The 15,137-nt window shown below is 36.8% G+C and overlaps 1 protein-coding gene across 1 annotated transcript in view; it reads right to left on the bottom strand.

Annotated features, from left to right (window-relative positions):
- LOC134531016 (transportin-3) overlaps positions 1 to 15,137 on the bottom strand; it is a 110,057-nt gene that overhangs the window by 40,846 nt on the left and 54,074 nt on the right. The window contains exons 9-12 of the mRNA XM_063366455.1: positions 12,459 to 12,598; positions 9,776 to 9,967; positions 4,569 to 4,669; positions 2,115 to 2,249 (exon numbers count right to left, since the gene is read on the bottom strand). Coding sequence (XP_063222525.1) covers positions 2,115 to 2,249; positions 4,569 to 4,669; positions 9,776 to 9,967; positions 12,459 to 12,598 — 568 coding nt within the window. The remainder of the gene's footprint in view (positions 1 to 2,114; positions 2,250 to 4,568; positions 4,670 to 9,775; positions 9,968 to 12,458; positions 12,599 to 15,137) is intronic.

Genomic DNA, 15,137 nt, shown 5'->3' with positions numbered 1-15,137 from the left:
CCCTGCATGGGAACTGAGTGATAACTGCTGTCTCACGGTGTGGGAGAGAGAACGAGAATGGGATTCCCCGATTTTGAGGTGAAATTGAAAAGAGACAGATCAGGGGAAGCCCAGAGTTCTGTGTGTACAAGGTTTTTTCATGTAATGTAACTTGTTCTATGATTGGCTTGTATCTGTAAGCGTGAAAGAAGCGTGCGTGTGATTGGTCGGTGAGGTCATGTGACGTCTACTCCCTGCGTGGAGGAGACGAGTTCATGAGATCACCAGTCGTCTGTCGAACGCTGGACGAGTAGGTCGCGTTCGATGGCTTCTCGCTAAATTATAATGTAATTTACGAAGAGATAATTTCACGTTGGTGGTCGGAGCCAGGCCTATTATTAAATCAACCTAATTTTTTATATATTTCGTTTCGGGTATAACTTAACTAGAAATTGCGGCCACCTTCGTAGGCGTTTTGGCTCGGGGCTAGATTCGTTTTCGCTGGGTGCGGCCCTGTTCGAGGTCGCACCATCTTCGTGTACTTGCAGTAAAACATTACTGAAGGACTTCATCTACGCTATTATTTTTCGGTAATTTCTCATCATGCGAGCTACCAGCAGTTTTTCGACGGGCAGATGTATGTGGACTGAATGAGTAACCTCTTTTGAAAGTGTTTGGAATCGTCTGTGCAACATTCTATTTAAAAATAATAAAAACATCAAAATTTGCAATCGGCGTTGTACTGTTTTATTTTTGTATATAACAAACCGTTATATACTTTCAAGAAATTTGTAACGGGTTTTTTACACCTAAAACTTCGAAAACATGCCTTTTAGCCATTTTATCTCAATAGAACCTGTTGGGCATTAACAAATTCTTAAATTCTTTTCGTAAACAGACTCCAGTCGGATATCTAGTGTAGTTTGGAAATCGCGTAGGTTTTTCGTGGCTGTGCGCGGCACACGACTGTAGTTGCCATGCGTCACGCGCCGAGAATGTTGTCCGGCAGGAAGGGCGAGTATAATTCATTTGCGGCAAAAATGAATACTTTTACGGCCCTGCTAAATTTTTTCATTAAAGAAATTTTGAAAGTTTCAGTGATTTTCCAGCAGAAATAATGTTGTGTAACTAACAAACAAATTGTATCAAAACAATTAACGGTAAATGGCTATCGCGGGGGCCCTTAAAAATGTTTCATTTTACCAGAAATGGACTATACAAACCTTGCTTTCGTTGCACGCAGTTTGGAGAAGGGGAGGAAGGATGTTGACAGTTTCACATGCCAAAGGACGATGAGGGAGGAGGGGGAGAGAGACACGATGGTTTGTATGCCTGGGAGGGATGAACCTTGAAGTCTGGGCAAGGGAAGGAGAGGTAAGCCGTATGACGTCATGCATCCGCCGCCTGTGCTGCCGCCAGCCTGTCTAGACGATATTCCCGCGCTCCCACTTACGTTGCACAAGCTACTGCTGCCGTATATTTAAAGGAAATGTCCCATTATTTTTTTGTTATTCTTACATGAACATTATTGGAAGTATTAAAGCTGACACAAAAATACGCTATGTGTTAAAATTAACAGTTTTTAATGATCTTTCATTTCGTTTTTTTTTTTAATTTTTTTCCTTCTGATTTTCACATTTTGGTCAAAATGTCCCATTTTTTGACGGTTCCCGAGAATGTATTCGTAAAATCACTGCTTCGTTAAATCCAGGGTTCGTGACATCGGGGTTCTAGTGGATTTAACTACGGCAAGCAGAAAACGTACAGGTAAACTAACCAGTAAAAATAAACTGTCTATTGACATATTTTCTTTAGAGTGGCCTGTTGGGCGACGGAGTTGTCATGAAGGTTGAAGTGGGTTTAAAGCAAAGCCATCTAGCATTGTGAGTGACAGCATCCTGCCATTGTACGGCTGGTTTCTTAGCGAGTAGCGGTTTGGGGGGGAAAAAAAGGGAGGGGGGGTGAAATGAACTGAAAATTTCGGAAAACGTCTATTACGACTATTACGACACCCCCTCTATTACGAACCTATTCTTGGGAACCGTGAGGGGTCGTTTCAGAGAGGTTTGACTGTATATAGTACCACATTATTTGAGAGCTTATCCCTGAAAAGCATAATCAAACTATAGTGGTACCTCGGTGATAACAGGTTGGCACGGATGCAACTGGCCGTTGTCCACCGAGGGATTGGTGTTCCTGAAGATGGCTGCAAGTCTGTCCAGCCAAAGCGCAGGATCAGTCTTCGTTCCTTTTTCAATTTCAATGTCACCCTGCCAAACATATATGAAATATTACCTATACTACATACTGCCTGAAAACATTATAAAGGTTATTTGTGCTAACACGTAAGTTTAACAAAACAAAATGATGTTGTAGTTTAATGATGATTTTATGGTGCATGTAAAATCCATTCCCTCTTATCTGAACACTTTTGAAATCAACATTCCAAAACCATTCATAAGCCAAAACTGCATTTTAGGTATTTTTAGATAAAAGTTAACTGGCTAGCTAAAAGGTTGACAGCAATATTTAATATCTAAAACAAACTTACAAATTTTAATTTTTTACGTCATCATCATCGCATGGATAAGAGTTGATGGGCTAGTGGTTTATGTTCATTTAATTTTTGTGTTAATTGTAATCAACTGCAAATATTCATTCATTCTTTTTCACTCACTCCAAATTTAATTTATATTTTTCTTTATTTTTGTCATGAGTTTATGCAAAGAAACCCCTAGTGGAAAGCATACTATATTCATTAACAGATTGAAGAGATACACTACCCTGTAACTTATTTGAAATATTTGAAGGAAAGCTGAAACTGACAACTTTATCTGTACTTAAAAACTTCATTATCCTTACTGGCATTTTCATAATTTGTTATGCCAAACATGTGTATCGATTAGAACTTTGAGAGAAAAGCTTAGTTTCCTTGATTCCCCACTGTAGAATTCTACTTTAATGTTTAATGACAGTAATCAGAAAAAACTTATAGACACCAGTTTTGATTTTTAAAATTGTTTCACATAGCTTGTCACAAAAACTATAACAAGAAAACCTTTAAACTACATGAGATGGACTCAACAGTATCATTACAGAACTCAGCTCGACTCGACCACCAAAAACATTTACAGACTTCATAGCAGTTTTTGGTGCCAAGATAGATATGAGAAAGAATACAAACATAGCACAAAATCTATGATTCTTCTTTAAATGTATGCTTATATAATAAAGAAAAAAAATCACAAATTTAGTTAAGAAAAAAACACAACAGAAAATATAAAACTGTCTTCAGTTTAAAAGATTGGATACAATACCCACCAAAGGCTCAGTCGTCAACCCGGTTAAGTTCACACTCACAAAAGCTATATTTATGAAAAGAAAAAAAAAGGCTTTGATTGGCATTTGCCCATTATGTAGGTTAAGAATAGACCCAACATTTTAATTTATTGATTTCTTTATTATAACTAAATGTGATGATTTTTGGCATGCAAATGGAGGGTGAAAAAATAAATTTTCACTTTCTTTTTATAACATCAGAGAGATAATAATTATGAATTACATGTAAAACTGGCGCTACTGTTAAAAGTAACACACAATTTTGTCATTATGTTAAAGACATGGACAAATAGGACAACTTAAATTTTCATTAATATATTTTGTATGAAAATAAAGGTTTGTGATTTTATACTATTGTAGTTGGGCATTGCTTCATTTGGCAATCAGTCGCACATTAAGACTAATTGCCCAATATAGTAACAGCACAATATACACACAACATATATATATACATATATATATTCTATAACAGTAATGCACACTAACAATTTTTGAAGTTGTGGCCAAACATTGAGTCTTATTTTCCAGAATACATATATGGTGAAGTATTTTTCTGGTTCCATTCCATTTCCTGCTCCGAGAAATCCCTTTGAGAAATAATTTCTATCAGTTACCAAATTTTTCACCTTAAATTTTTTAAGTAAACCACAAAAAAAAAAAAAGAGCACTTGTAATTCAGTACACATGATAGAAGTGGAACTTCTTTGGCAATTCAAACAACAACTTGTAAGGGGTAAAACCACAGAGAGAGAGAAAGTGAGAAAAAATACCATATTCTAAATAAACCTGAATTAACAAAATTATTACTTCAAAATAAGCTCAAACCCCGTTGTGTTTACCTCTGCCCAAATACTTCCTTACTAGATGCTAGCAAGTCGGGGGCATCAGGCACAGGCGGCTCCCTACCGCCACGACCCGCCTATCTCTACACCATGGCAGGCTTCAACCTGAGCTGCACGCCACCACATGGAGCCCGCTTAGGGCATTGGGACCCCACAAGCTCTCTGCACCGTCCACAACCTAGTCTCCGTTATTTTACGTCAGCAACGTTTCACGAAAACATAGCATTAAAATTAGGCCTTGACATTTTACTCCCATCGCGCCCAAAGAAGTTTCACTTCAATTTTTACTCGAGGAATTTACAAAATTATTTATTTTTTTTACTTGTGCTGTCTTCTTGCCTCAATCTATGTGCAATGACTTTCACGTTGACGAAAAGTGAAAGAATTTCACTCATTCTCAGTTCTTACCTCAACCAGCTCACAGAGTGGCTTGATTTGCACCAAGCAAATCTCCTTCATTGCTTGCTGGAGCTGTTCGGCTGGCATGCGGGCCAAAATAAGAGACACACCTGAAAACAACACAACACAATGCACACCTACCAAACTAACAGCTTTCCAAAAATTACCAATTACTAGAGACAAGATTTTATGGTTTTTATTTTTAGGACAATTTCGTTTTTCAATCAAGAGATTTTGGTGTTATTGTTTTTTTTATTTTAAGAACTCTGTTTATTCATACAGACAGCACAATTTTCAACAAATACAACACTTACTTGTTCGATGACACTTCATAAAAACAAATGTCAGTTTAACTGATACATGATGCACTGTTACAATATAATGATTTGTAATAAGCATGTCTAACTACTGGGAAGAATAAAAATATATGATGGTTGATGGCCCATAATTATGTATATGTTGTTTCAAATACTGTGGTAAAGAAACTAGCAACATAACTTGAATATAAAATTGAACATAAACACATTACTCTCATACCTTTCCTTAAAAGAATTTTAATCTCCGTTTTCCATGGCATGGTCCATCAATGTAACATAAAAATCGATACACACCTGGAGAGAAGAGAAACGTTGTCACAAGCAGCTGTGTTGGTATCATAATAAACTCTTCTGTGATAGCTTCCAGTAGTTCAGCCAAATTACGTATGTGATGATATACATTTGTCCTTTAAAACACCCCAAAAGAAAAAGTCAGGTGGTGTCAAATAGGAAGATCGAGCTGGCCACTCTACAGACCCATGTCGACCGATCCAGCAGTTTGGGAATGTTTCATTCAGCAACTCTCGCAATGGTATGGCATAGTGTATCGGTGCTCCATCTTGCTGCCACCACAGGTCATTAATGTCAGATCGCGCAGACAGTAAAGGATACACAGTGTCTGTAAGTAATTTAAGGTAATATTTTCCAGTAATCAAACCACCATAAAAGACAACCCCAAATAATGACACCAGGACTTTTGTCATGCATACTGATATTTAAAGAAGGATTTTCTTCCCTCCAGTACATGCCATTGTGCAAGTTAACATTTCCCAAAACATAAAATTTGGCCTCATCTGTCCAAATGATGTGTTCCAAAACCTCCGCCATCCTGTCTGGGATACACTAACGGTTCTAAGTCCAGTGTCTGTTATCCCCTCTCTCAGACTACATAGTGTTGCCATATCGAAACTTTTTGTACATCATATACATAATTATGGGTACCCTGTAAATCAGCAAGCACCAATACTTGCTTTTGAGAAATGTACCAATGGTGTAGTGTAAAAAAAAAAAAAAAAAAATTCTAATAATAGTTGCAGTACCCAAAAAGAGCACAAATATTCCAATCTATTTAATACATACATTTTGATACTGACTCCATGCTAAATAATTTACATTCTTTAAATTTAATATATTAAAACATTAGGTGTTTGTAATCTGAGTTAGAGTTTTGATTAAATATGCTGATGAAATTCATGATAATTTTGTTGCATTTTGGTGCTTTATGGTGTGTTAACTTGCATTTTAGTGTTATATGGTGTATTGATATGCTTTTCAGTGTTATTTTGGCTTTATCGCAATTCACCATATAATATTGACCCTACCAATAAGCATATGAAAAACAATGAATGACGAATGAGAGAGAAAAACCACGTTATAGCAGTTGCCAGCAGCTACAAATATGTAGCATTTATCATTAAAACACAGCAAGCTGTTAAAATACCGGCAAAACACAAATAACCATATAATTCTGAAACATCTGATGGCTAGGGGCTGGAAAAATTAGCATATTGATAAAGATTCTATTTTAGCTAACTTTCTAAATACAGTGGAACCCAGCAATTACGTTCCCGCGAATAGCGTTTTCCCGTCAAATCATTTTTTGCTGGTCCTGCCATTTGTCCTATGTTTACAATACATTACATTCCCGCTAATCACACGGTAAAATCAAATGCCTTCTCGTGATATACACTAGAGTCCCGTTATGGCGAGGTGTCACGGTTCCGGGTTTGATCCTCGCTATAACCGAATTGGACAGATTTTGGCCCCAAAAAAATAAAAATAAACCGAAAATAGCATAAAAATTGTGTTTAAACCTGTATAATTGGAAAATAACAGGTTATATTAACGAAATCTTAATTTCTGTGAGCAGATGTGTGAATTCTCTTTAAAACGATACACCATAAGTACGGATGCGATCACCGATTGCGTCAAAATAACCAGAATACCCTACCACGCCACGTAAGAATAGCATCTCAGCCCGCGGCTGACGCAGCATTGTCCTGCTATCTATTGCCGACGCGGGCTGTCTGCTGGCGGCCATGTTGGTTCGGGATGTTGCTAACAGGTGGTGCTAGTGTAGCGCGACTATTTAATTCCTTACAAAAAAGCAGGAGTGCGGCTGCGGCAACGCACGTACGCCTCAAACGAAATAGTCGCTGGAAAACTATACTTTTTTTCATTTAAAGAAACCTGTCAACTTTTTTAGAAAATAAATTTGGGATTAAACTCAAACCAACACCACCCCTTTCCCGGACAAATACCCCAACAACTGACCGAAACAAAAGTTACAAGAAAACTGTCCTACCGATTCGGAAATAAATACGGTAGTGCCTACTAGAAATGTAAAAGTAACGAAAAAATGTGTACCCGTATGTATTCGTTAATATAACAATTAGTACTCGTTACTATTGTTACGTTACTCGTTACTTCTGATACCGCATAATTTGTTATGTTATGTTACAGCAACGAATCCAGTCTTATTGCGTATGCGTGCAGTATGACGTCGCGTAAATAATAATAAATAGAATATAAACAATTAATAGTTTTTGTTAACCAAGAAACAATTAAATCTCATTAGAGCGGCTTTTTAATATTATCTCTTTTAAGATAACAAAAAAAAACGTGAAAATATACGCGATTATAAAAACAAAAACATACATATTTCTAATTTGTAAAAAAATACTTTCTTACATTGTTTCTGTTCCAATCTCAAACTTTGTCTACACACGGCACAGATAACTAACGGAAGTTTGATAAAAGAAAGAAAGGATGGGATTCTATTTTTAAAGCCACGCACTTAGGTGGCGACTGCACGGCTGAAGAATGTGACAGGCGTCAACGGCAAGATGTCTAGTGGCGAGCGAGATGGGTGGAGATAAAGCAGACACAAAAGCGCGCTTCAAGCGATCACGCCGTAAATTCCTCAAAAATACCTCGTTATAGCCGTGTTCTCGCTATTACCGTGCTCGCTATAACGAGATTCTACTGTACACCGTTGTTGTCATCGAATAAAGCGCTTGTTGTTACGTGTTGCCAACTGCAACTGTAGAAAGAATACATATTCCATTTTGATTCTATCGATTCCTCGAGCAGTGTATCGTTCCGTTACGTACATGCATGTTGTGCACTACGTCGCAAATGGAAATTGAGGTGCTTTTATTGTTACAAATTTTTTTCGTTCTTCAGATCGTTCCATGTAGCGAAAGGAACACGTCCACGTAGCACATGTACAGTTTCTCGCTCCTTGGCAAATGTTGGCAACACTACTGCGAACCGCTGTGTTCGTGTGTTGGTTAGGTACCATGATTCTGGGCTTTATTTTCGTTTACCTTGACGTACATTTTCACGCTTTATTGACACGTTCTACAGATTATTTATTCACATTTGTGATTAAATTTACGCAATATTTGTGCAATGGCGAGTGGTCGTGAAAGAAACGCTTTTAACAGTTGAGCAAAAATTTAATATTTTGAGGCAGTTTGATAACCACGTTGGATCGCGTGTGGCCTTAGCCAAGGCATTGGATATTACCGTGTATACATTAAACACAATTGTTCGTAATCGAACATCCATTGAAAATGCCGCAGAACAAAGTGGACCAATGGCAAAAAAAAAAAAAAAAAAAAAAACTGTGAAGGTGTCCAAATACCAAGAACTGGACGGCTTAGTTAAGGAGTGGTTTGATGCTACACGGGCAGCAAACATTCCAGTGGATGGCAGGTTGATTCGCGAGAAAGCAACGCAGATTGTGGATCGCTTAGGCATTGAGTTTACCCCCTCAAATGGTTGGATTTTCAGTTCAAAAAGAGATATAATGTTGTGTACCATACTGTTTGCGGTGAAAGCAAAAGTGTTGATCTGGAAACAGTTGAACACTGGAAAAATACTTTGCCAGATGTGTTGAAGGGTTATCACCCTAAGGACATATTTAATGCCAATGAGACCGGTAAGTTTTAAATGTTAGGCCTATAACATATTTTTACTTAAATTTTGAGATTGCCATTAACTACTCAAGTTAATTGCAAACAAAAATAATACCTATAGTTATTGTAAAACTTTATTACAGCAAGCTTTGACTTGAAGAATTATACATATCTTCATGAAGTTTTTAGTAAAATTTGTTTTCCCCTTAATTACACTTTCCCCCGAATAACACCATTTTCAGTTTTCCCCTTGAAAAGTGTAATTCAGGGGTTCCACTGTAGATGCTTTTTTTTCAGCTAAATAAGTGTTAAATTTTATTCAATTGTAAAGATAGTCTTCATAAAATGCTACATACTTTTGACAGTTTTCAAAACTGTTTTACAAAATATATCTTTTCAAACTTAGAAAGAAACAGCCCTGTCTTGTAGACTTTGTGACCTGACTCACCTTAAAGGTATTCATAATTTGACGCTTGTCTAGGACACATGTGCATGTATAATTAAATTATTTTACCTATATCTGCCACTTAAGACTAATCTTCACTTCAATTAATAGGTACACAAACACAACGGCACATATTTTCTCATCTCACAGACGAAAGGTATATGGTCGGAAAGATGCAAACTAAACAGGCTGCACTCCCTTGCATTTTGCTTTAGTAGGAGTACGAAGTAAACCATGTGGTGATTTAATGGTAATTGTTCTCTACACTAGTTTTCATGACAAAAATGGACCGTGAAATTGCCATGTCTTTGGGATGTAAACATTTTTGGCATTAGAAAAAGGTAGATGACTTTAATTATAGTGTTATAACTTTAAATGACCGCTTTGGGCTAAGTAGTAAACGCTCTGAACACTGACAAGTGAAGCATTTTATTCAAGGGAAGAACTTGCCAAAAAGTTCGATGCAGAGATTACGATAAAGAAATTAGAAACTGAAACATTGGTGCACTGGAATCAAGAGGAGTTAAGTACCTTTGAGCAGTCCAATGGCAGCCTCATTCGATATCTTGAAGGTGTCGAGGGACTGAATGATGTGCACAAGGCCGGTGAAGTGCACGGCCATGTGGCTGCGGCACGCGCTACAGATGCTCTGCAGAGAGTTGGCCGCTGCAGAGGCGAACTGAGGCTGCTGCAGGCAGAACAGCAAGTAGTTCAGCACCAGCTCTGCAACACACAGTCCCCACTGCTACTCCACCACGGATATTGTAGGGTACCTTGTACCACCTTAAATAAGCCCTCCAGAGTTCATATTGCATTTCTAACCAACTTCCAAGCAATGATGTAGATAAAACATGTGCAATTACAAGTACTGATGTATTACAAAGAATTTTCTTAGAACTCATGTACTATAGTATAGTTTAATATAGAAGCCAATATGCACATTTTAATAATAAATATTATTTTTCATATATCAAGTTAAACAATTTTTATGATGTTACTCCCAATCCTGAAGTAAAAGTGCCATTTCCCTCCACCTCTACTTTCTAGGTATAATGGTTAAAAATACACAGCCAGTTTAGTGAATCAAAGTTGACCAAAAATATCAGTATTTATTCATATTAAATAATTTATTAAAAAAATAACTATTCACTCTAAAAATGTAAATAATACATATTTTTAATGTACTTCTTAAGAACACTGTTTTAGTACCAAATATCATGGAAATCTGAGATATCAAAGTCAGATCATTGGTTGACTTAACACGGAATGACCTGAAGCACATCTCCTTGTAAATGTCAAGAAGGGTTTCTTGGTTAGTAAGAGGCTGTTTTTTATTATTAAGTTTACCAATGGCATATGTAGGTTTTATTTCTTGTACTGTTCTTAAGAATGTTATTTTTAAGAATAATTACTAAGAAATATAGTGTTCTGAAGAATTTTTACCTATCTTCATCTGTACCATTCACGTCCAATTTTTCTGTAAGTAGAAATGCATGGTGAGAAATGATTACAGATACTACTGATAAACTTTGTCCGAAACAGCTATTTAATATAAATGTGCAGTCCAATAAAAATTTTCAGTTGGAGAGCTTTTAGTGGTAACATTAAAATGTTACAAATAGAGAATTTTACTGACAAAGTACTATTATTTTAAAACCACAAAAAATATTGATTATCCATTATCAGGTATCAGATTGGTAAAATATTAATTATTGGAACCTGTATCGAAATAAGAGTTTTTTCATTATCAGGTCATCACTAAATCCTGAATGTTATCACACTGTAATTGTAACTATGCTGCATTTCTAAAAAAATTTTAATATTCCTATTGTTGGACCCACTACTCTGTAACTTTGAATTACAATTATTATAAATGTATGGTGATTGATCAGAACCTTTGTCTTTCACTCTACGCTAACATGGGACCCACCTTCCTTTAGCCTATTCCATCCAGCACAGGCCTATTCGTTCTTTCCCACTGTTTTTCCTTTCCACTGTGTTCTTGGTGGAGATTGGAACTTATTGGGATCCCTAATCATTCCCTGTACGTTTCAAATTTTAAGAAAACGTCTTCGTAAAGTTAACATTGAACATGAACCCTACTGTAAAATCCTTTACTAACAAGAAAAATAAGTCTTAGAACTATTTAGGGTAAAGCAATTTTTTTGAAGTGAAACTTCTCTGCAGAGGGGGCTACAATTTTCAAGCATTATGAAAATTCTGATTGCATGAGGGGAACAGTTAGGTACATGGTGGGGGAACCAGTAGAAGAGGAGAGTGCATCAGCGGCGACGCCACTCCAACGCATACACCATTGGTCGAATGGGAAGATGACAAAGGAGGCGGGGGATAGGTACATAGCGTAGCATCGTAGCATGATATATGCTAGTTGTAAAGGCTGGAAGGGGAGACGGCAGGGGAGAAGTAGAAATGATGCAGCACTGATGCTATGGAATTCTCGTTAACGCTGCTTGTGTTTGTCTACTCCTCAGTTTTTCTAACAGCTAACAATTGACACTAATATATATATATATATATACACACACACACACACACACACACACATATATATATATATATATAAAATTTATTTATTCGTGTGGAAAAGAGTTATTGATTTGTGCAATTAACTTTATAAGTATCACTCATTTTTATGTGAATAGTGCGATTGAAAATGTAAAAAAGACACATAGATTAAGAGGTTAGCTTTATAAGTGTGATTTATTTTTGGTATGTGAAAACTGTGATTTGAAATGTCAAAAGGGTATACAGACTTGTGAGATAGACTTTTTAAGTGTAATTTATGTTCAATTGGAGTGTTTTTGTGTTCTTTAACTTTATTTAGTAGGAGATTGTGATTTAATCGTATGCCTAAAAATAATAAAAAGGCAGAAGTAGACAGGATGTATTATCCACGGCAACGTGGGAATAAACTTCATAGAGAGGTGCCAGAAAGTGCCAGTGAACGGATGCAAGAGTACTGGGTGCGTAAAAAAGGACATTTTTCATTCAAGATCATACCTGCATCTTTACCATTCTCAATTATTATCTCTTGTTCAATAAAAAAAAACTATTATTTTACCTCTACCTATACCCAGGAAGCAAGAAGTTTGTTTCACTTGTGTTACGCACACATTTTTTTTTAGATAACTGGTGGGGACCACACATGTAACTGGGCTGCACTTGGCAAGTGAGCGAGCAGCCGGGGACTGACCTAGTGTCTGCGGGTGGCGCTCCACCCACTCACACAGCTCGCCCAGCAGGAGGATGGAGGTGTGCCTGACAGCGACGTGCGAGGTCTCCGGCATGTGCAAGATGGCCTCCACCACCTTGGGCACAACGTCATTCTCCTCCCTGCGACACCAAGCACAACACACACAAGCCTGGCAACAGTTACTTGGTTGCTCCCTGTGACCACGGCGGTACAAACTTGGCATCCTGACTGTTATCCACCTGAATTAGTTGCATGCCCCTCAAGTTAATGTGTTTGTTTTGTAAACACAGAAGTTGAATACTCTATTCAAAATAAGTTCATACTTTCTGACAAATGCTTCAGCAAACATTCAGCCTTCTGACAAATGAACCTATTTTATTTTATATTTCTGACCTAAAATATATATATCCAAGAGTACTCTTTGATTCTTCCATAATTTCAAGATTCCCTCACTATTCCAGGTTTTCCCTGTGCTCTTTGAGGCTGGAAACCTTTAAAATCTCTTTCTTTTAACTTTTGCACCCTTGTTACCATCAAAAAATTTATTTTTTATGCTTTCATGAAAATTGGTTATTATTTCACTTTGCTGCTAAGCTGTGTGTTAAGTAATGTTATATTGTGCATATAATTTGTTTTAGAATTTAAATACCTCTAAATATGATTGAAGAAAATTATTTCAGGAACAATAATTTCAAAACAGCAAGAGAACATCAATAATTGTTATTTTATTCATGTAATTTTTAATGTAAATAATTTTTAATAATATTTTTAATAATTTTTTTTCACTCAGTGCATTCAAGTGTATGTTTGAAAACTTTTGATGATACAATGTCACCTAACATCTTTCACTAGCATGTCTTTTTTTCATTTCAATTGTTTCTTCTGAAAGTAATATTATTTTAGTTTAATTACCATGTTTTGAATAGTAGTTTTGAAATTTCATTCCCTATTTTTTTTACCATGTATCATGCTATCTCTGTAACCATATTAAACTGATATAGGGCTGAAACTGTTATTCCTAGCTTGATAACATACATGGGTGAGTGAGTGTAAAAATTCGGAAACCTTTCAATTTCTTTTTCTTTTGGCACAACTTAGTGTGGAATTTCAGCATGTGAATTTAGGAACTACGTGTAGGTTGTATGCCACTAATAATTTAATTTTTGGTACAATTAACACAATATAATTAAAGAGTTCATATTTTTAATGTTCGTTTTTAGTGGGGTTCAGGCTTTCCCTTTTTAATTTTCAACAGGAATTTGGGTCCTGTTATGGTTTTTCTTCCAGTTGCACAGGCTTCAGACAGTTTGGTTTACATTTGCACATGTAGTTAAACTCCTTCTCAGATAAACTACACCCACAGCTGTAGTGACCGGTATCAATGAGCGCAGGCACGAAGCTGCCTCCAGTGCTTCGTGCATTAGGCACGTACTATCTGACGGATGCCTTGCATTTCTAGACTGCTCATCAGCGTCAGCCAAGGTACCCACACTGCACAGCACTTCTGAGCACGCACAAACTGACAATGAAGTATAGTATAGCTCCCAAACATTAGCAACATTTTGCCTAACACCTCCCCTCCTCCCAAGTCCTCCCAAGCATTGCCTGCAATCACTCTAACCTCCCCCTGGGTCCTCACTAACCTCCGCCTGCACAACACTTACATTAAACTGCTCAACCAGCGACTCCCTGAAACTGGGAGTTTCCTACCACGAAGGGTGCTGTACAGCATTTACTGGTTGCTAGAGCGTAATGCTAACTCTGCTCATTACCCTGCTTCCCGCGGTACACTCTAACTTCTCAGCACTACGAACGCGCATCCTCTCAGCCAATGTAGTGATGCCTAACTCACAAATTCAAATTTGTGTGCCACTGTTTGCAACTGTGACTTTGCAGAGATGCATTTCCAGACCTTGACAAAAATTGCTTGTTTTGACTTTAACAGCCACCTCCTAATTTTATGACAAGCAATTTCCCAACATCCTGTGTATGTATCCCAATAAATCTATTCTTACCTCTCTCTCTGCATGCACAGGTGTGTTTGTGTATTCACACATACATACACACTTTTCTCTCTCTCTCTCTCTCTCTCTCTCTCTCTCTCTCTCTCTCTCTCTCTCTCTTCTCTCTCTCTTCTCTCTCTCTCTCACTCACTCTCACACACACACACAAAGTCATTCACATAGCGCAGAAATGGAAAGGCCTGGAGCTGAAAAGTTTGGTAAATAGATTTTCCAGAAGGTGTCTGTGTGCAACTGGAAGAAATTCTTTTTTTTTTTTTTTTTTTTTTTTCAATATTCAATTAAATTTTTATTTTTTAGCTGTTTCCGACCACATTTTTTCAAGTATCTCTGCCTCAGATCATATTTAAATGAAAATCTTTATGCCTTAATACACCTAAACAACATAGTAAAATGGAAGTTTGCTCCAATTTTTTAACTTAGTTTGCCGATTATGGGTAAAATTCAAACAATCATTTTAAAACATTCTATATTAAAGCACAACCATAAATCATACAGTAAGAGCTGCTTGGAGCTTTTACAAAATATAGAAATGACATTTAGAATTTTGATTGGATCCCGAATGGTCAAGAAAATTTTAGTTAAGACATTTATCTATAAATTATTGTTTGAATAACTAATTTACAACAACGTAGGGTAAAAACATTCGGTTCACTTC

Source organism: Bacillus rossius, chromosome 3 (assembly GCF_032445375.1).
Source record: "Bacillus rossius redtenbacheri isolate Brsri chromosome 3, Brsri_v3, whole genome shotgun sequence".
NCBI lineage: Eukaryota > Metazoa > Arthropoda > Insecta > Phasmatodea > Bacillidae > Bacillus > Bacillus rossius.
The sequence above is the reverse complement of the archived record's forward strand: the minus strand, read 5'-3'. Positions and strand labels throughout refer to the sequence as shown.